Source organism: Balaenoptera physalus (genome assembly GCF_965194825.1).
Source record: "Balaenoptera physalus genome assembly, chromosome: 2".
Lineage (NCBI taxonomy): Eukaryota > Metazoa > Chordata > Mammalia > Artiodactyla > Balaenopteridae > Balaenoptera > Balaenoptera physalus.
This window is the reverse complement of record NC_138883.1, coordinates 146192840-146215350: the sequence shown is the minus strand read 5'-3', so window position 1 is coordinate 146215350 and position 22511 is coordinate 146192840. Positions and strand designations below refer to the sequence as shown.

The 22511-nt window shown below is 49.0% G+C and overlaps 1 protein-coding gene across 1 annotated transcript in view; it reads left to right on the top strand.

Annotated features, from left to right (window-relative positions):
* The window catches only part of CEMIP (cell migration inducing hyaluronidase 1), a 160256-nt gene extending 153732 nt beyond the window's left edge, over positions 1 to 6524 (top strand). The window contains exons 28-29 of the mRNA XM_082448918.1: positions 1785 to 1885; positions 3558 to 6524. Of these exons, the coding sequence (XP_082305044.1) occupies positions 1785 to 1885; positions 3558 to 3685 (229 nt within the window). The 3' untranslated portion in view covers positions 3686 to 6524. The remainder of the gene's footprint in view (positions 1 to 1784; positions 1886 to 3557) is intronic.
* Positions 6525 to 22511: the final 15987 nt, after the last annotated feature.

The window sequence follows — 22511 nt, the reverse complement described above, 5'->3', positions numbered from 1 at the left end:
CAAAGGACTTTTTCTGGAAATGAAACAGGATGCAGAAGCCTGGAATAAGAAACTGAAATGCGGGGCTGCTCTGTTTAGAACCAGGGGTGAGAGGCGTGGGGCTACCCCATGCAGGGCTGCTTTCAGCCCGTGCTGCAGCCCTGGTGCACCTTGCCAAGTACCTGGTGTGAGCCGTGCCCTGGGTTGGCACTGGGTACCCAGACAGGAATTGGGTACCACCAGACCCCGCTCTGACCTCCGGGAAAGCGGCAGGGGATGGGGCAAGGCAGGTCCTGCCCCGCTGTCACCGCAGGCCCAAGCCAGGCCGCCCCCCTTTCCCACCCCCTCCACAGGGTCAGCCTTGCCCCAGGGTCCCAGGGAAAGAAGGAGGCCGCTGCTCACACCCGAACCTTCAGGGATGCTCTCAGGGGCTGTCTCTGCCCAGCCACCCCGTGGGGACCTCCGTGCTGACAGGTCAGGGGCTTGGAGGGCATGAGATGCCCATATGAGACAGAGAGGGACACCTGAAGAGTGCAGGCAGCTTCTGGGTGCTGTCAGGAGGCTGGGCGCACGAGAAGCGCTGTCTCCCTGTCCCGCTCCTGGGAGCCCCGCCTGGAGGGCCTGACCTTTGTCTGAGTCCGGCCCAGCAAGAAGGCTTCACTGAGCCAAAGGGATGTTAGCTTTTCTTCTGAACGGGAACAGAGCCCGAATCCAAAGCTGAGGATGTGTTTGCGATGCTCCCCGTCTCCTAACAGCCACCCAGCAATCCCTCTGCTTTCCTGAAGAGCCAGATGCAGTCCCAGCTCCCTTCCCCTCTGCCCCTCCTGCACACAAGCTCTTTGCATTTTAAGAGCTTGCCTTCCGCTCCCAATGGGACACAAATGGGGGTAACAACGGCTTCCAGGATCCTATACAGTTTTTCCATGTCTGGACTGTGGTCTGTGGTTACAGGATTCCTCTGAGCTGCAAACTAGAAGCCCCAGTCGGGCCTCTGCCCCTGTTTCTATTCCTGGGGGAGGTGTGCACTTCCTGCCGTCTGGTCCAGCAGGCTGAGTCTGCCCCCACGACGACGGCTGTTTTCTCAGCATTTTGGCCTGAATGCAACCAGGGCAGGGGAATAGAGACTCTCTGCTCCCAAGCTGGGCTTTTGCAAGTCAGGACCTTCAGGCTGGGCACGCCCATTGCTCCAAGCCTCTGCCTCCGCCCAGGCACGGCTTCCCCTTTGGCAGGTCCTCTCAGATACTCGGTAACTATTTGCCTCCATCACCCCCTTTGTAAAATGGAACAGTTACACCGTCCTGCCTGAGCAGAGAGGGAGGATGTGAACCTAAGGGGTTAACCCTCCGCTGAGCACCGGCTGACTCCGCACTCTGGCTTCTTCCGGCACCATGTCTCCATCCAGTCCTGCTCAAACAGGGTTCGCATATTTAAGTTAAGAGATGCGTGCTGCAGTCGTTTGTGTGCCCAGCCCCGGCATAGGCGCTGGCCCCCAGATGGTGTGCTCTGCGTACCTGCTGTGTCCCCTGTGGGGACAGACAGGGAGCAGCAGTGAGCTGAGAGCAGGCGCAGAGAAGGCCATGGGCACCAACTGCAGCCAGATGTGTGGGAGGGTGCGCAGGATGTGGGTCACCCCATGGAAAGAGCCGGTCAGCTCGGCACGCGGGAGAGGCTGCCCTTCCCCAGTCCCTGGCGGGCCTCTGGGCACTGCTAGCTCAAGTCCCACCAGGCACAATCCAGCATCCCTCCCAGGGAACCCCCGACTCCAGCTTGTCGTCAAGTCCTCTCATCCATCCCTTCTTGCTCAGCTCCATAGTTCTCATGGCATCGAAGGGAAGATACATCTCCAGAGGCCCGTGGACTCGAGTGCTGGAAAAGCTCGGGGCAGACAAGGGCCTCAAACTGAAAGGTAAGGGGTGTGGACGGGGCCTTACCCTGACCGTGAATCCAGATGCCCGGTGCGCAGGCTGCTGCTACCCGCTGCTGAGACCAGACCACTTTCCCCCCAAACCTGGGTGGGGTCTCAGAATCCTCAACACAACTAGTGGTCTGCAGGTGTGTGTGGGCAAGAGACCACCTCGTCACCATCCCAGCCCCGCAGCAACAGCATTCCAACTTGTGACCAGGCACCGGAAGGAAATTGCTCGAGTTGCTCACCTAACGACTCAGCAGGTGGCCCTTTTTTTCCACAAAAGTATCAGCAGAAAAGTGGCTCGGTTTGACCCTCCTACCCAGTTCCTGCTACTCCAGTCGGCCAGGGGCCCTACGTCTTCTGCAGCTTTCCAGCTGATGGCCAGCATTTGTACAGCCCTTTGCAGTTGGCAAGTCTCTCATATGAGAATCTATGTGGCGTGTCCAAGGTCACACAGCTCTTCTGCCATAAAGCCTGGCACAGACCCCTTAAGGAAGAAGCCAGCCAGGACAGAAATGTCAGCATTTCATTATTGTCATTACAGACTGTGTGATGGGAGAGTCCTGGGGGAGGTCGAGAGGGGAGGCCGAGCAACCCTCCAGATAATAATGATAATGTCCATTGTAGTTACCATGTAATGCTCAGCCTTGCACCTTGCTGAACATCCAATAACGATCTCAGTTATTCATTAATAACCTGTGTGACAGGTACTGTTATTTCCACTTAAGGTGAAGAAACAGAATTAGTTAAGTAATTTAAGGTTAGAATTTGGATCCTTATTTTTTCTAATCCAAAGCCGCCATCCTTAGTGGCCATGCCATCCTGACTGCAAAACACATCAAAGCTAGCAGCCTATCTATCATATGGGACGCTTATCCCAGGCAGCTCTCAGAGAAAAATCAGGAACAGTGAAAGTCCTTCAAACAATCCAAAAGAGAACACAAGGAAAATAGAAGCATCTTCTCCAGCCTGGTCCTGAAAGCATTTGGGGGCCTCTGTCCTTTAAATTCAGACCCTGTTGCCAAAAGTTGATGAACATAAAGGTGACATAAGTCAAGGGACACTTTCCCAGTGGTGATGGGTGTGTGCTGCCTGCCAGGCCGGGCCGTTCCTGAGTGTAGACATGGATCCCCAAGTCCCTCGGATGGGGTCGAGCTCTGAGCTGTGAGACAGAGGGCCCTGCGTGGGGCTCGGGAGTCTAGAGTTCTGGTCTGGGCTGCACCATCTACTCGGTGCCCTTGGGCAAATTCCGCCACTTCTCAGAAGTCCCTTCTAAAGCCACAGAATGTTGGAGCTGGGGCAGACATCTCGTAGATGAATGCCATTATTTGACAGATAGGGACACTGGGCTTCAGAGACTCGCTGCTAATTGTAGGGTCAGCTCAAAGGTGGCTGGGGTTCCTGGGAGGTCTCCTGTGGGAACCAGAGCCAGCACTCTGCACAGGTGGCTGGGAGGCTCAGGTGAGACCCTGTGTGCCCCGTACAAACCAATGCCGGGTACCACCAGTAACCGGCCACAAAGCTCTTCCCGGAGGGGGACAGTCCAGTGTGGCTAGAGGAGGGTGTGCCTGGTGGGGGCAGGGGAATGGCGATGGGGAACCCTGGAAGGTGGTGGCACATAGCCATGCTCTCGTGAAGTTTCTGCTCATGTGACATCACTGCTTTTCAGAGAAAATGGCATTCGTTGGCTTCAAAGGCAGCTTCCGGCCCACCTGGGTGACTCTGGACACCGAGGACCACCATGCCAAAATCTTCCAAGTTGTGCCCGTCCCCGTGGTGAGGAAGAAGAAGCTGTGAGGACCGCTGCCACCTCAGCGCCGCCCCACAGTGGACTCTGACGGTGGACTCCCGGCAGCCGCCTGGGGCAGCCTGGCTGGTCCCCCAGCCCCTGTCCAGCAGCTGCCGGGGAAGGCCACGTGTCAGCCCTGATGCGCCAAGGGGAGGGTATCAGAGACCCCCGGTGCTGCCACCTGCCCCCACTCAAGTGTCTACCTGCAGCCCCAGGGGCAGTGTTGGCTGATGCTGGAAACCTTCTCTTTCCTGCAGCCTCTTGGGTGCTTCTCTCCTATCTGTGCCTCTGCGGTGGGGGGGTGTGAGGACCGTACGAGGAGACCTGCGCTGCGCTGGCAGCAAAAGTCCACTTTGGCGGGAGCTCTGCCCCAGCTGGGAGGCAGCCTGGAGGGGGTGCTGGGTCGTCCACAGATCCCCATGGTCTCCAGCACGCACGTTAGGGTGGTCGGTGTAGGAGGAAGAGCCCTGGTCCTAAGGAAATCTTCCTAACTGTGAGCAAGAACCGACCTCCGCGGGATTCGGAGCTGGAGTGTAGACCGGGATTCCGTCTTCCGTTCACCAAGATGGAACCGGCTACCCTCGGAGAAGGGCGAGCCTGCCTCCGGAGGGGTTCAACCTTTCAGAAGACTATGGCACCCAGGTTGGGAGTTGGACTAGGTGACTTTTAAAGGTCCTTTCAGTTCTGAGATGCCAGAACTGCGATGCTGTGGCTTTTCACATTGTGCCCGGAACCCAGCAGTAGGTGAGAACGTCCCTTTCAGCCAACATCCATGATGCTGGGTGCTCCGGGCGTACAGGACGGAGCGGGGAGAAGCACTCCCTAAGGCAAGGGGCTCGCAGTCTGGTGGAACAGGTGGTCGGGTGTGTGGACCTCTGATGCCAGGCGGAGAAAGCCAAGAGAGGTAAAGAGGATGCCAGCGCCAGTTCCCGGAGGGAAAGAGCTTACGCCCTCAGGTGGTCAGGAAGCTTCCTGCAGGAACGAAGGGCAGGGGCATTTGGGTGGGCAGAGATGAGGCAGCCTCTGGAGTGGTTCCTGCCCACATCTGCCGAAGATGGGTGACTTCAAGGTCGCCCTTTGCCCTCGACTTGCTGGCCACCCGTAATAGAGAAGCGGGCATCAGAGGGGGTGATGGGCTGAGCTCATTATGGCCAGAGCGCTGGGTCAGCCGGCCCACCAACCACTCCAAGAGAGGGCGGAGTCAAGTCGAGAAAGGGGAGCTCCTGCATCGGGGGCCCTGAGAGCCCTCGCGGAGCCCCACACGGACACGCTCACACCTCAGTGAGCCTGGGGTTTCAGAGCTGGAAAGGACCTTAGGAAACACCTAGTCCAAAGCCTTCGTTGTATGGATGGGACACATGAGACCCCAAGCTGGGGAAGAACCACACGGCCAGGGCAGGGTCAGGACGGGAGCCCCACTCCCCGCACTTACTGCCACACCACGCTGCCTCAACAGCCGGCCTGCGTGGCTTCGCGAAACGGGGGCAAGTCCCCTTGAAGGGAAAAAAGATCAGAATAGAAAGAGAGTTGGCCGATGACTGTTTCTCTCCTGGTCCTCCGCTCGCACAAGGGCGCCCTCCTCTGGGCTGTGGAGGTCCTGCAGCCTCCGCTTGGCTCAAACTACCTGCCCTCCCGAGCAGCGCCCAGCAGCTGCGGTGACTGCACTGGTGCTACCTGCTTCTGCAGGTCTGCAGGCGCGCCCAGCAGACACGTTTTCGGTGAGCCAGCTAGGTGGCTCCAGGGTCTGAAGAGCTTTGGGTCCACCCCAGGCCCTCTCAGCCACTGCCTAATAACCTGCTCTCTCCCTTGCCCACCTTGGAGAGAGCCAGGAGAGCTTCCAGAGAAAGAAAACTCTTATCTGTGGCTTATACTCCCTCGTGAGACACCAGGGTTGCTCTGGGTCTCGTCCCCTTTCCTGCCCCAACCACAAATTCTTTCCTTCCTTGGCTCCATCTGCCCAGCTGCACCCAATGAGACTCGGCCCAAGAGTCCACTCCCCAGGTTGAGCCAGTTGCCAAAGAGGTCTTCCCCACTAAACAGGTCTTTCGCTGCTAGCAGGTGACAGTGGGACTCTGCTGCTTAAGACTTGGCAGCTTCAAAGGCCCAGGTCCCAGGAAGGACCTCTTCCAGGCAGATCAGAGGCCATGGGGAGGAGAGTTCAATGACCTCATGTTCTTCTTGTCTATAGTTCCGTTGAGTTTTCCTAAACTCTTAATGCAAGGGTCTCATACTGTGAACCACTTAGGATGTGATCACTTCAGATGGCCAGGAATGTTGACTGTCTTTGGTTCAGTTCATGGAAAAAAAAAATATCTATTTGAAAATCCTCAGAGTTGTATATATGTCTAACAGTGCAGGATCTGTGCATAAAACTTTCCTTCCTAAACCATTCACCAAGAGCCCGTGTCTGGGCATGTTCTTGGTAGCACAAATTTTCTTACTGCTTAGAAAACTGTTCTTGTTGTTCTTTCTGTTTGTAAGCCTCAAAATGAGTTAGGCCTTTAAAAAACAAAAAAACAGAAAACACACTCCTCTGAAATGCTTGTCTTTTTCCTGTTGCCGAAATAGCTGGTCCTTTTTCGGGAATTAGATGTATAGTGTGTTCTGTCTGTAAACATTTCTTGTAGGCGTCACCATGAACAAAGATATATTTTCTATTTATTTATTCGGTGTGCACTTCGAGAAGTCATTGTCAGAGAAATGAAGAATTGTCTTAAATGTCATGTTTGGGGATGTCCTTTGGACCACTTGATAGGGGTGTACCCAGGGCCTTCTGCTTGCAGCAGAGGACATCGGCTCTGGTTTGGAAGATCTTGCTGTACCATAGTAAACATACAAAGGATGTCATCCACCTGTCTGCTTGTTTTGTTTTCCATTAAAGTGGGCCTCATTTTAAGCCAGAGAGCTACAGAAAATAAGATTGAGGACATCTCCCTTTGCATCTGCCTCTCACTTCCAAGAACTATTCATGTGTCAGAGTCCTACCTTGTCCTGCCCCAAGGGGGCGCCCAAGAGAGCAGGTGGAGATGGTCCTAGGAGAGGAAATATGTCGTTCATGTGGCCGGCCGCATCCAGGATGGACTACGTCCTTCTTACTCCTAAGCCATCAGTAAGCTGTCAGGGCAGCACCCTCCCCGAGGGGAAGCCAGGGGTCAGCAGTCTGGATTCGAAGCCAGACTGTTTCTTCCTCATGGGCACAGTTTGGTCAGAGGCCAAACACGGTATCTGAGAAGAATGTGGAGACTGAGGTTGAAGAAATAGGAGGATTTGGAGAAATAGGTCCAAATCAAGCTGCCAGACAACAGGGGCAGAAGCACCTAGGCAGAGGTGAGAGGGGCTCAGGGGGCCTGGAGAGGACAAAGCGAGAAGCTTAGAACGGGGTGAATGGGAAGGTCTTAGAGCTGTTCTCTCCAGTAAGGCAGCCACTGGCCACATGAGGTCACCTACATTGAAATGAAGTAAAATGAAATACAAATAAAAATTCAGTTCCTTGGCCACACTAGCCACATTTGAAGCACTCAACAGTTCACATGTCTAGTGGTTACCATACCGGACAGGGAAGATGTAAAATATTTCCATCAACAAAGAAAGTTCTTCTCTTAATGATTTCCAGAAAGCTTCTGAGGCTCATACACTGGACTTTTAAAAAATCTATGCTCCTAATATATGTGTGTGTGTGTGTGTGTGTGTTCAGTCCACTTAAAGCGGCTGGCACCAGATTGGTGCTATCAAATTGTCAATAAACAAATACAGTCGTCTCTCGGTAACCGCAGGGGATTGGCTCCAAGACCTCCATGGATAACAAAATCCGAGGATACTCAAATCCCTTACAGTCTGCCCTCTGTTTCTGTGGGTTCTGCATCCGGGAATTCAACCAGCCTCTGATTGTGTGGTATTTTCCATCCGCGGCTGGTTGAATCTGCGAACACAGAACCTGCGGATATGGAGGGCCAGCTGTCCACCTGGCAGAGCAGCCTGAGCATCCTAGGTCAGTGTGCAGTGGAAGACACATGGCCCCTGCCCTCAAGAAACTTCACCTGGAGGGAGAGGTCACATTTGTACACTCATTCAACAGCTATTGTTGGGCACTTGCTCTGTGCCGGCGCAGCACAAAGAGGAGCATAAAGGAGCACCGTGGGGACCCGGCAGTCCTCACGCCCAGTGAGTGGTGTGGCAGAGCTCCCAGGGCAGGGAGGAATTACCAGCTGCAGTGGTCAGGGGTCAATGAGCAGAGGTGGGAGTGGAGTCAGCCTGGGAGACAGGGTCAGACGAGGGATGGGGCCTTTTCATAAGAGGCACAGCCTGCGGGCCAGGAAAGTAACCAGAGGTGTGGACTTGAGGACGGCCGGGCATAAACCAGAGAGCAATCCTGAGAGGGAAGGTGGGTTGGCCAGACATTGGGCAGGTTTTAGGGACCCCTGGATTTGACTGTGGGAGGGGGTCCCTCGTGACGCGTCAGCCAGCAGTTTCGCTGCTTGAGTGAGTGCACAGCCCACTGGTTCAGTCGGTGAAGTCGAAGAGGCATTTGGGAGGATTGGGAGACCAGGCTCAAAGGAAGTGTTGGTTGAGCAACAGGAGACTGTAGCCAGCTCAGCACAGGGCGCACGGAGCAAGAGACAGCCCAGAGTGGAGAGACAGGATGGACTTGGGGGCCCCTCCCACACTTGTCTCTTCAACAGTCACCAGACGCCCAGGGGAGTCACTGCCAGGCTGTTACGTGACAAGGTGAGCACACCTAGCCCCTGTCTGCATGGAGACAGCCATAAAGATATGGACGCAACCTAAGTGTCCATTGACAGAGGAATGGATTAAGAAGATGTGGTACATATATACAATGGAATATTACTCAGCCATAAAAAAGAATGAAGTAAAGCCACTTGCAGCAACATGGATGGACTTAGAGATTATCATACTGAGTGAAGTAAGTCAGAAAGAGAAAGACAAATAGCATATGCTATCACTTACAGGTGGAATCTAAAAAAACAGCACAAACGAACTTATTTACAAAACAGAATCAGACTCATAGACACAGAAAACAAATTTATGGTTACCAAAGGGGAAGCGGCAGAGGGATAAATTGGGAGTATGGGATTAACAGATGCACACTACTATATATAAAATAAACAGCAAGGGCTTACTGTATAGCACAGGGAACTGTATTCAATATCTTGTAACAAACTATAATGGGAAAGAATTAAAAAAGAATATAGATATATACATATATATGTATAAACAAATCACTTAGCTGTAGACCTGAAACAAGCACAATATTGTAAATCAACCATACTTTAATTTAAAAAAAGAAACAAAATAGAGGAAGATAGGAAATTCAGAAGAGTGGAGTATGCTATGGGGGTTCCCCTCTCTTAAGGGCTCATCCCTAAGCAAGTGAGGGGGGCCAAGAGAACCCCTCGTGGGGAGATTGGGAGTATCTGCAGGAAGAAGAGACTGACATTTTACTTCTCAGTGCTTACTGAGCCCCTAGACTCACAGGCCACCGGACCACTGCCGGAGCTGGGGATGAGAATTCTCTGGTGTATAACTTCCCTGTCATTTGGGAGAGTAGAGGCTGAAGGTGCCTCTGCTCTCGTCCTGGGGTGACAGAAGGTGGATGCAGGCTGGAGCTGCCCAAGGTTCCCAGGAGAACAGCCTCTGGGTAAATGCCCCTCCACCCGCTGGCTGGGTGAGGATGCATGAGGTTTCCATGCATCAAGAGCACATCATGGAGGGACTTCCCTGGTGGTCCAATGTTAAGACTCCGAGCTTCCACTGCAGGGGGTGTGGGTTCGATCCCTGGTTGGGGAACTAAGATCCCACAAGCCGTGCAGCCAAAAAATGAATAAATAAATTTTTTTTTTTTTTTTAAAGAGCACATCGTGGAGCTTAGTGCAAGTGAGCTAGCTTGAAGGGACCCTGCCCCAAACAGCTGCCTGCTCAGGTGAAGGGATACCTGGCAGAAAGAGGCTATGGGGCATCTCCAAAGGCAGGAGCTGAAAAAGGAAGAGGCGCCACCCGTATTCAGCTGGGAAATGTACTGCTCAGATCCAAGTGGGTAAGGGAGCATTTGGGAAGAAACCAGAAGACATCCGGTGCCAAAGAGCCATAACACCTGCCATAACAGAGGGCACTTAAGGACAGTTTGCAATAGCACAAATTACTGAAGACTTTTTACCCCTTTTCCCCTAATCCCCCCCTCTGTGCCCCAAACCAGTAGGAGCCAGCAGGAATGGGGAATGATGGGAGAAGTGGAGTGGGAAGCAAGGCGGAAGAAGAGAAAAAATAGCCCCACTTCTCCACCCCCATCTCCCCTGCAGGGGCTCAGACAGGGCCCAAGTAGGTGGAGAACAGGTAAACTCACTTTAAGGAGCAGGAGGAGAGAGCCCTGGTTTTTAGCCTTTGCTGATGTCCATGGTGTAAATACTTTCATCGGCCAATTTCCAGCTACAGTGGTTTAATAGCCAGATCCCAAGATTCCTGTCTATTTAACCACTGGTTCTGCAAGCTGGTACTTGCTGGCTTCAGCGAAGGCTCAGTCGACAGAGGGGAGTTGAAGGCGGCGCTGAGAAAAAATACAGCTCTGCTAGTTTGTATCCTTCAAAATCATCTCCTTCAACAAAACAATTACAAGGAGTGGAAGGGAAGAGTATAAGGATTATACTCCCCTGGAAAGTGTCATGTCAACTCCCTAGAAGAAGGAAGCTGCTCAAATAGAGTTTTGCTTGTTTATAGCTTTTAAACAGATCTTTTTTTCCCCTTCCGACTCTAGAGGGAAAACACTACATCAGGTTGAATAATGCTACAATGTTGGGTATGGAGAACGCTCTCCTAAGCAAAACCCCAAAGGCGAAATCACCAAGATTTGTTCATAGGATGACATAAAATTATTAAAATTTAAAATTGTAAAAAAATAAATTGAGGAAATGAGTTTAAAAAGACCAAAAAACTCAACTGCCACTTTTGAAGAGCCTGGAGCAAAAGCAGGGTACTGCGCATGCCCCCTGCACACAACACCACCTAAGGGGTGGGCAGACTACCTAAGCCACCCCCCTGGCCTGACCCCTGGACACACCCCTACCCTCACCCCATACAAGAAAGAAGCTTGCCCTCCCTCGGGGAGCGAGCAAGCAAGGGCACCTGTTGTTTGTTCTCGCTCCCCAGCCGCAGCAGGGGCCCCAATAAAGCCTTGCCTGAGTTGCTTGTCTGGCCTCTGGTCAATTTCTACTGTTTGGGGAAGGCCAAGAACCCTGGTTGGTAACACACGTTTGCAAGCCCAGGATTATGGCACGATTATCCTCCTTGTTGGGGTCCCTAAACTTTATTCGCATAATTTGCAAATGGTCCCTTCATTAAAGGATTGGTACGATGCCATCTGCTTTCTACTGGGACTCCGCTGATATTTTATATATGAGACACTCTTACAAAGCAGTAAAGGGAGGGTGGGGAACACCAAAAGAAAACAGGAAGGCGTCAGTTCACAGAAAAAATATTTAAATGGGAAATAAATATATGTATTTATATAATTTTCTTTATATAATTTATATAAAGAAAGAAAGAAAGAAAGAGAGAAAAGAAAGAAAGAAAGAAAGGAAGGAAGAAACTTTAGTCCGGGGCGGGGGGGAAATAAAAAAATAAAATAAAAGAGTCTCTAGTCAGAAAAAAAAAAATTCAGCCTCATTGGTAATTATAAGATGCAAACTGAAACAACAGGGAGATACTATTAATCACCTATCAAACTGAAAATATTGCAAAGAATGCTACAAGGCAAGAAGAAACAGACATTCTTAGATGAGGACAGAAAAATAATTTGGTGCATCTTTTCCATAAAGCAATTCTGTACTATGTAAAAGTGAATTGAAAATTTGTGCAGACTCTGGCTCCAAAATTCTGCCCAAGAATTTATCTCAAGAAAGAGCTGGGACTTCCCTGGTGGCACAGTCATTAAGAATCTGCCTGCCAATGCAGGCGACACAGGTTCAATCCCTGGTCCGGGAAGATCCCACATGCCATGGAGCAACTAAGCCCATGCGCCACAACTACTGAGCCCACAAGCCACAACTACTGAACCTGCGTGCATAGAACCCATGCTCTACAACAAGAGAAGCCACCACAATGAGAAGCCCACGCACTGCAACAAACAATAGCCCCTTCTCGCCGCAACTAGAGAAAGCCCGCGCACAGCAATGAAGACCCATCGCAGCCAAAAATAAATAAATAAAATTAATTAATTAATTAATTGATTTTTAAAAAAAGAAAGAGTTTACAGTAGTGCACAGCATTTGTGACAAGGATATTCACTGCAGCATTTTATATGATAATGAAAACTTTGAAACAATCTAAATAGTCAGCAATCAGATTGGCTACATCGAGATACAGTCCCTTTCCCAAAATGAAGATTAAAAATGACTGTTGAGGGCTTCCCTGGTGGCGCAGTGGTTGAGAATCCGCCTGCCAATGCAGGGGACGCGGGTTCGAGCCCTGGTCTGGGAAGATCCCACATGCCGCGGAGCAACTAGGCCCGTGAGCCACAATTACTGAGCCTGCACGTCTGGAGCCTGTGCTCCGCAACAAGAGAGGCCGCGATAGTGAGAGGCCCGCGCACCGCGATGAAGAGTGGCCCCCACTCGCCGCAACTAGAGAAAGCCCTCACACAGAAACGAAGACCCAACACAGCCATAAATAAATAAATAAATAAAATTTTAAAAAAGACTGTTGAAATGTTGATAATTATGAATGCTGGCTGATAAGGAACGGGAATTCATTATACTACTCACTCTAGTTGCATATTTGTGTGTACATTTAAAATACTTCCTTAATAAAAAACTTCTGAAAATTGGAAATAACTATTTAGAAAGTACTTAGCATTACGGATCAAGAGCCTTAGAAATAGTCCTTTTCATTGACCTACTAATTATTTATCTGGGAATGTAGCCTAAGGAAACAAAGCTTAGGTATAAAGATGTTCTTTATGGCATTATTTATAATCATTTGACACGTTCAAAGAACCTAAACGTTTGACTCCACGGGAGTGACTAAATAAATTACAGTCTCATTTGATGAACTATTACACCTCACTGAAATAATATTGACAAAGAGTTTGTAATAACAAACTGCACATTTGCAAAGTCAGTTGCAAAATCGTTGTGGGTTCTGTAAGTCACAGAATATTACAGGCTAAAAGACCTTGGAGCTCAATTGGCCTGGCATTCTGCAAGTGAGAGATGTTCTCAGACATACACACACACACACACACACACACACACACACACACACACACGCACCCCTCCAGCCCTGCCACCTCCACCAAGCCCACACTCGCGTTCCTTCTGAGGGTAGCAGTTCCACAGCCTCCACGCTGGTCCCTCCAGCCTTTGTGCCTCCTCCTCCCTCCCCTTCTCCCTCTTTCCTGATCCTGCCTCTCAAAAGCCCAAGGAACTAGCTTGCGATAGCAAAGTCCTCCTCGGTGGCCGCTTCCCTTGGTTAAATTCCCTTGGTGAGAGCTGTCTGGTCCATCTGAGGTACAGAGAGGTGATCCATTCTAGCCCGGGGCATACATTGATTTAAAACTAGAAGTAGGAGCCTAAAGGCAGAAAACGCCATCTTTGCCCAAGAGAATTTAAAGGAGGAGCAAAGACCTTAGGGCATTTGGAAAGAAGCTTCTCTACTACGGGTTCAGGGACCTCCTTGGCACTGGAATGAATTCCTCTAGTTCAGTTTCTTCCAGACCTTGGTATGTGGATTCCAGGCCTGGCAGAACTTGTCACCCCTGTTTATAGAAGAGGTGAGGCCCAGGGACATCAAATTGGCACTCAAGGTCATCCAACGTGGGCTGCAGCAGGAGGCCGGGATCAAAGGGGCCTCAGTGTTTCCAGGCCCATCACTGAAGCCTCGCTCCCCACAAGGAAGAATGCCGGTTGGCGGGCCCAGCGGATGCAAAGCAGGCCAGATGTCCCTGGAATTCCTGACATTCCAGGAGGGCAGCCCTCCTTGCGGCCCCAACTCCAGGCCTCAGATTTGTGGGCTCAGAAACTTCACCCTGGCAACTTCGGCAGACTTCTCTGGAGGAAAAAAAAAAAAATTGCTCTGAGTGTGCTAGGGCACTGTGCACTAAGATCTAAAAATCCTGCAAGGGGGGCTGCTCAGATCCAGGGTTTGACAGAACTTGAGTGATGGGCTCATTGACAGGCTTGAATCAATTCAACAAGATCTAGGGAGAGTTTACCACGTGGTCCCGGCTGCCAGCTCAGATTTCCCCAGATGCTGGGCCAAGTGGAAAGGGCCCCGGAGTTCCTGGCTTATGACACTTGGATGAGACCTGAAATCTGCCCCCTGGAAATTTCCTTGTCCTAGCAAACGGCACAGTCAGCCTGCAGTCCATCCTGGACTAGGGCAGCTCTGCCCCTAGTCATTTTCAGGGTGACGCCACATGACCTAAGCGTGAAGGTCCTCAACCATGCAAGTATCTGGGAGTGCAGTGCCAAGGAGGTGGGAGCGGTGGATGTTCCCGCCTGAACAGAAGGAGACCCACTCTGCTCTTGCATACACTGCACTGGGCAGATGGCCACTCTTCCAGAACAATCTCTGCAGCCCATGCAGACTTCTATCCCATCCCCCTCCTTAGGCTGTGGTGCTCCAGTGAATAGAGCACTGCCTCCAGAAGGGAAGGATGCCATTCCTTCCTTGTTAGCAGTGACCTTGGGCCAGAGGCTTAACCCTATGAGTCTCTGTTTAATCATCTAAAAAAACAAAAAAGGGCTTCCCTGGTGGCGCAGTGGTTAAGAATCCGCCTGCCAATGCAGGGGACACAGGTTTGAGCCCTGGTCCGGGAAGATCCCACATGCCGCGGAGCAACTAAGCCCGTGCGCCACAACTACTGAGCCTGCACTCTAGAGCCCACGAGCCACAACTACTGAGCCCGTGCACCACAACTACTGAAGCCCGCGCGCCTAGAGCCCGTGCTCTGCAACAAGAGAAGCCACCACAATGAGAGGCCCGTGCACCACAACGAAGAGTAGCCCCTGCTCGCCACAGCTAGAGAAAGCCCAGGTGCAGCAACGAAGACCCAACGCAGCCAAAAATATAAAGAAATAAAATGAATAAATTTATAAAAAAAGAAAAATACAATAACAGTTAACACGTACAGGATGCTGTGTTAAGCACTTCACGTGGATTCACTCATTTAATCCTCACAACACGTCTATGAGGCAGGAACTTTTATTAGTGCCCATAGCCTTAAGCGAAGAGCTTAGATGATGTGCCCAAGATGATACAGCTCCTAAAATGCAGGACCTGGCAGTGCAACTCCTAAGCTGTGCTCTAACGGGCCTCACACTAACAGCTAACGAATTGCAACCCTGCAGGGCTGTGGAGAGTAAATGAAATAAAGTATGTAAAGAGCCTGCACACAGTGGATGCTCAATAAACGGAAAGGGCCATTGAGCATCTTTTAATGCCGTTTGTAAACACCAGGAGGGCAGGGGCTTTACTGCCTTGTTCGCCTTCACCCCCATCACCGGCTCAATTCCTGGAACTTGTAGGTGTTCAGTAGGTACATACTTGGCGAGCGGGTGTGCAATGAGGCCAGATGGACAGGAACAGCCCTCTTTCCAGGCAGAGCCCCACGACCCGAGTTCAAGTGCTGGCTTTGACACTCCCTAGTGGTGCGACCGCGGAAGAAATACTTAACTTCTCTGTGCTTCAGTTTCCCTGTGTGTAAAATGGGGATGATACTATAGTATCGACTGCACAGGGTTGCTAGGAGGATGACGTAAATTAATTTATGTAGAACAGGACACACGGAGCAGATAATCTTTTAGGTTTCAAAGAGAAATCCAGAGAGAGGCGTATGCAGATGTTCACAAATATTTGGCAAGCACAGATTGAGTGATTGGTTCATTAAAATAATAGCTGAAGAATTCTGCCCGAAGGGTGGGTGGCAAAGTCAGAGCTTCGAGCAATGTGGATGCCGTGAAGCATGCCGGTCTCTGCTGCCCCCTAGTGGGCATGTCCCTTAACTTTTTTTAAATTAATGAATAAATGAAATTTTATTTATTTATTTTGGTTTCTTTGTTTTTTTTAACTTTTCATTTTATATTGGAGTATAGCCGATTAATAATGTTGTGATAGTTTCAGCCATACATATACATGTATCCATTCTCCGCCAGACTCCCCTCCCATCCAGGCTGTCACATTAACACTGAGCAGAGTTCCCTGTGCTATATAGTAGGTCCTCGTTGGTTATCCGTTTTAAATATAGCAGTGTGTACATGTCAATCCCAAACTCCCTAACTATTCCTTCCTTCCACCCTTCCCCCCTGGTAACCATTAGTTCATTCTCTAAGTCTGTATGTCTGTTTCTGTTTTGTAAATAAGTTCATTTGTATCGTTTCTTTTTAGATTCCGCATATTAGGGATTTCATACGATATTTCTCTTTCTCTGTATGACAATCTCTAGGTCCATCCATGTTGCTGCAAATGGCATTATTTCATTCTTTTTTATGGCTGAGTAATATTCCATTGTATATATGTACCACATCTTCTTTATGCATTCCTCTGTCAATGGACATGTCGATGGTGTCCCTTAAATTTTTGACTTATTTTCTTTCACAGGAAGATGCTAATGGTCTCTTCAGGGGGACCCCTGTTCTAGAGGGTTCTGGCCAAATCACTTTCCCCAGCTGTGCCTTGGTTCTCTGGATGGTAAGGTGGAGAGAATGAACATTTCTACCTCACCTGATAGGGGTTTTATGAAACAGGCAGAGCACTGGCTGGTCCTGTGATCAGGGGCAAACCCCCTCCCCCCCCCCCCCCCCCCCGTTTCACCTGTGAACAGGGACCGCCCACACCTCCAAGGCAGAGCAGGTGTGAGGTTCACACGTGGTGGATAATAATGGGAGGCCGGTGGAAGTTCTCAAGTCCAAAACGTGTTTGTTGTAGTCATTACCATCCACATCTTCCTCCTCTGCTCCCCAGCTGAGTTCAGCCTGGCCTGTTCTTCGGGACTTTCCTCCCAGACGTCCACCCTCAAGGACCCCCGAGTGAAGAGCCCAAGCTTTGGCTACTGTAAAGGCCCCTCAGCTTCAAGCCCTGGCCTCACCCAGCCTGGTCAACAAGGTACCTCACCGCATCATCACAGGAAAACATTTTTTTCATCAGCTTTCAGTCAAAGGGTTAATTTCTATGTTTAATAAGGAGCACACACATTACTAAAACTGGAGTTGAAAAAAAAAATTGGAGTTGAAAAAAAAAATTGGAGTGGACAAAGACGCCCTCCTTGAGCAAACTTGAGTCAGGTTCCTCTGAAGCCTCATCTCAACTAGGCCTCAACCTCAGCCTGCTGAGCCCTCTTTTAGCAAAGAATCCTCCCAGGTCAGGTTAATCCTCCCCCGCCTTGAAAGCTCAGCCTTGGGCCAGTCTTTGGTAAGAATCCAGTGAAGCCAGTTTAGCAAGCATCCCCCTACCCTTGATAGATAATCTAATTCTCCATCCACTGACCCTCTCACTCTGCTCTTTGACTAACTGCATTCAGACTTGAATTCAATCTCTTTCCCCTTTTGCAACAGTCGTAAATAAAATCTTCCTTGCCATTTTTAGCAAGTGTCTAGTACAAAATTTTCTTTAACAGAGTCCACCAAGAGATTGAGAAGCATGCAAATTAAAATAAATTAACATTTTATACCTCGAACTATGCCTGCCATGTAGATGATCAATAAATATTTCTGAATGAATAAATACATTAATGAATTAAAAATAATGCCCAATTCTAGTGAGTTTTTGGCAGAATGGATGGGTCTGCTCATATACTGCTGGTGACCGTGCAAATTGATATAATCCTTTTGGAAGTAAAATGACAACATATAATAAAAACATGTCCTTTGTTCCAGTAATCTTGAAAACACTACTAAAGGAGTCATCTTAAGGCAGGAGAAAAACTAATTTCAATGAAATTGACAATTGTGGGTAACTAAAAAGAACCCAAATATTCAACAATATAGGAAGAGGTCAAGAGAGTGGCGATACAGCACAGAACGAGGGTCCTGACATCTTTGCTTTGTTTCATACCTTGTTTAGACAGATAAAAACAGAGAATAAAAAAAGTTAGAGTGGGGAGATCAGACCAATTGCAGAAACTTCTTCAAAGTAGCTCTAGTGAAAAGCTCATAAGGATCTAGAGCTCTCAGAATCCAGAGCTCTCAGAATCCAGGAACAACCAGAATAATCAAGACCCAGGAGGTCAGAAACTCAGGGCAAGTCCAGAAATTTCACCAACAGAAGTTCTGAAACCTTCACTCTAGTTGTCCCACTGCTGATGACTCAGCTACCAAATCATTCAATCTCTAGCCGAGAGGATCTGATTTGCCAACCAGGTGTGTGCCCAGGGTGAGGTGCCCACCTCTGGTCCAAGTGACTGTGACCATCCAAGGTGGGTGGGATAGGGGAGTAGGGTCACTCCTGGGAACAGGGCAGCCTTGGGATGAAGCAGACGCTCCTGGAAGGGGATGCGGATGAGACACAGATTAGACTCTTGCCCTTGTAAGTAGCAGTGCCACGTCTGACGCTGCGGTCTGGCCCAACTTTCTCTGCAGGAAAAGGATGGGACAGTTACTCAGCCACTGAAATGTTAAATGTGAAGACCGTATAGCAACAGGGAAGCTTCATTATGATACAAGGCTAAGTGGAAAAAGCCGAAAACAAAATTCTATTTCTGCTATGATGACAACTACGTGATTTTAAAGTTCAGGGATAATAACCTGAAAGGAAGCTTGGTCAAATGAACAAGGCTTGAATAGCTGGGAGGCTGTGCAGGTGGGTGAATTTCTTTCTTTCATGGAGATCTTGTAACATCTGTACAATAAGGCTTTCAAGTCTTATTCTGAAAGCACGAACCTGGTAAGTCAGGGAATATGAATTCTTAAAATATGAAGAAATACTACTTAAAGACCGCTGGTTTAAGACCTTAGATTCGACCCCATACCTGCATAGCCTCACTGTCTCACCCTCATCCTTGCTCTGACTGCTCCTGTTTTTAACATTTTCATCTTTTCATCATCAGTTTTTTTTTTAACATTAACTTGATTTTTTAAATACAGAATTAAAATATTATTTCTCTTTACTGAGTTTTGTGATGCCCCTTACATCACGTGCCTGTAGCAAGTGCTTCACTGTCCATGCCTAGCCCTTCCCTGGCCAAAAGCAGCATTTGGCATGGCCTTTCCTCCTTCTACAGGGGCGGGAGAAACATGGTTATTAGATAGAGAGGAACACTCCAGCCTGACCCTCCCAGAGGGCAGCCAGGGCTCCGAGGTCCATTGCTAATCAGAGGGACTCTCCGAAGGCTGGACAGGAAACCTTCTAGGAAGAGTGTTACTCCCCACCCCACACTGACCCCACCAAGGTCTAGGACATTTGGTAAAAATCACAGGAGGGCACAGCCTACTCATCAAGCAAGGCCACACAGCCTGAGCCCCCTCCCTTTCCTGTTAGGTTATAGAAAAGCTGAGAAAAAGCAATACTCAGGCCTTGAATTGCAGCTCCAGGAAAACAAACAATGCTCAGATAAGGAGGGAAGGGAGTCAGGAGAATTCACCAAAGACAGATGGTCTAGGCCAAGGTCTGGGAAAGGCTGTGTCTACAAAGCATGAACAAGAGGGGAAAAAACAAAGACGTGGTATCTATCCAAACATGCTGCAACTAGAAAACAACCACCACAAAAGAATATATGTACAAATATAGAAAAATATTCTATTCTGGGAAAAAATATAACACAAGGTGTAAATCAACTATACTTCAATAAAATTTAAGAAAATAAATAAAAAGCAAACATGAAAAAACATGAGATACAAAAACAAAGTTGGCAGTTTCTTGCAGAAAAGCAAACAAACAAACAAACAAACAAAATCCACAAGGTACAGAGTCTCCATTTGGACTTCCTGAATTCACAGAATTTAATAAAAACTCAGTTTCTAATAAAAACAGCTCAATAAAAACAGATTAAAAACAGAACGAGATTTAAAAAAACTCATTTCAGAGCTAAGAAAAAAATTGGTGCCCAAAACACCAACACAAAACTGAAAATAAATTAACAATAGAAGATAATTTTTTTTTCACATGATGGGAAAAAAACCACCTAAATTGCAGTTGGAAATGACACACCATATTCTAGGAGAATAAAAAAAGATTTTGAAAAATCTTTTTAGCAAAATTACTGAATGATAGGAATGAGGCAGGCAGGATCCCCAGGATCTGATCGAAAAAGCAGTCGCTTCTAAGAGGAAAGATAAGGCTGGCCTCAGACCACTCCAATGGATGTATTACACAACTTGTCAGTGTACAAATAACACTCTTAAAGAAGAATCAGGAGACGGAAGGAAGTTTGAGAATTCCTCCACCTTGATGAGGGATTAATACATACTAAGTTGGTTTAATTTAAAAAGAAAAAGAGGTTTAACATTATAAAGGAAACAAGTACTAAAAACCACAACCTAACTATCAAAAACCAGGGGGGTGGAAGGATGTCTAATTATTAAGTTCTCATGTTTCATAGTTTATAGTCAAAGATGTCATGTGAATGTATTAAGTCAAGAGACATGGAAACAAACATGAAAAAGTAAAATTGGGGACTTCCTTGGTGGTTCAGTGGTTAAGACTCCTCGCTCCCAGTGCAGGGGGCATGGGTTCGATCCCTGGTCGGGGAACTAAGATCCCGCATGCCGCGCAGCTCGGACAAAAAATAAAAAAATTTAAAAAGTAAAAATGAATTTATATATGTGCATGTGTACATGTACTATATACCCCCCGCCCCTCCCTTAAACATGACATTTCTCTTGTTCATGAATCTGCAGACTGGGCGTGGCTTTTCTGCTTCCTGCATGGCTGGGACGTCTTGAGGGCTGGAAGCATTTGAAGGCTCACTTGCTCACCTGTCTGCGCCTGGGCTGGGATGACTCCTAGCTGGGGTTGGAACAGGTGGGGCTCTCTGAGCATCTCTCTCTCTCTGTGGCTCCTATACGTGGCCTCTCCACTAGGGTGGCTTCAGGGTAGCCAATGAAGATGTGGTTTTCACGTCTATTAAATTGGCAAGTGTAATGCCCAGTGCTGGCCAGGATTTGAGGTCTACCGTTAGCAAAGCTAAGTTAACAAAACCACATTGGAGGGTCATTTGGCAGTCTACATGGGAAGGTTAAAATTTGTTTCTTCTAGCAATTCCACTGCTAGGAATTTGCCCCTCAGATATAAACACAAGTTTACCAAAATAGTTGGTAATATCTGTTAAAATGTCCAGTGCAGCACTGTACGTACTAGCGAGACCCTGAAAACTCAATGTGCATCAGCAGGGACTGTGCAGGGGAACCGTGGGTCAAACCTCACCACCACCCAGCTCATCCTGCGCCACCTTCAAGCAAGGCCTGCACTACTCAAAGACCCTCCCAACTTGCCTCTCACACCAACCACTGCCCGCTTCCAATCAATTCTCTGGTGTAGCCAGTGCAAATCAGATTACCGCTCGAATCCACCCCACCACAGCTAACATCCTTCAGTCCTCCTGAATCTCTACCAGACCCTGTGCACCCGACACAGATGCTACAGTTCCAGCTTTCATCCTCATTACTGGAACGTACAAGGTCTAGGGCTTCCCAGGGGGAGCGGGGGAGGATAGCCAGGGAGACAGGAGTCAGGACAGCAGGCATTTAGCTTTATCGCCTGGTAAGGCAGTTCCGTACCTTAACAGCTGGCTTGCAGAGGTGGATTTTCTAAGTGAATGGGCCCCTCTTACATAGGAATCTTCCAAATAAATCTTTACTTTTATAATTCTTATTCATAAAGGTGTACTGTTTCTTTAAGAGATCCCACAGACTTGTATAAGCTCTCGGCCCCCATAAAACCTCCATAACTCACCTGTCCAGCCTGGTCCTGTGCTGTGCCCCAGCCTCTTCATTGGCCTTCCCGCTGTCCCTCCTCTGTTCCATCTAACCACAGGGCCTTTGCATGGACTGTTTCCTCTGCCTAGGTTACTCCCTCCTCCTGCCTCAGAGAGGTCCCCTCTGACTATCCCAAGATTCCTCCACTTCTTGGCACTGTACTTCTTTCCTATTTCAACGGTTGCCATTTCACTTTGTATAGGATTAATATTTGTCTTTCCCCACCAAATCACTGTTTCACGATGGCAGGGGCTGTATCCACACTGTTGCTGGCATCTAGTGGTGCCCAGCATGTAACAGAAGCTTAGTCAATACAGGCTGATGTGGCCGCATACCCCATAGGAAGCAATGAGACAGACGTGTACACTGTGACACGGAAAGCCAGCTAAGTGGAAACACAAGGTCCTGGGCAGGGTGGAGGGTGTGCGCCCTTCTGTTTAATGAAGACAAGCATCCAATCAGGACGGCTGCCCTATATACGAGGCCATCACGGCTACAGATGACAGAAACCCAAAAAATCGCCCAAGTAAAAACTGAAAAAACCCAGGGACAGGGCTGGTTTCAGACGAGGCTGGATGCAGGGGCTTAGGCGATACCACCAGGACTCGGCTCTCTCCCTGCTTCTCCCCACTGCCGGCTTCATCCTCAGACAGCCCTCCCCTGGAGGGGGCAAGAGGGCGGCAGCAGCTCCAGCCTCACTTCCCTGGGTTCAGATTGTATGAGAAACACAGAACGCCTCTTCCTGAGGTGGCTCAAGCAGACTCACCCTGGGATTAATTCCTCCCTGGAGTGGGGGGCCTGCAGGGCAAACATCCCCTTACAGCACAGAACAGAAAACGAAGAGGGCGTGGATCACCATGGGGAGATCTGAACAGTTACCAAAAGAAGGGGAAATAGAGGCTGTAAGGCCAAAACAAAT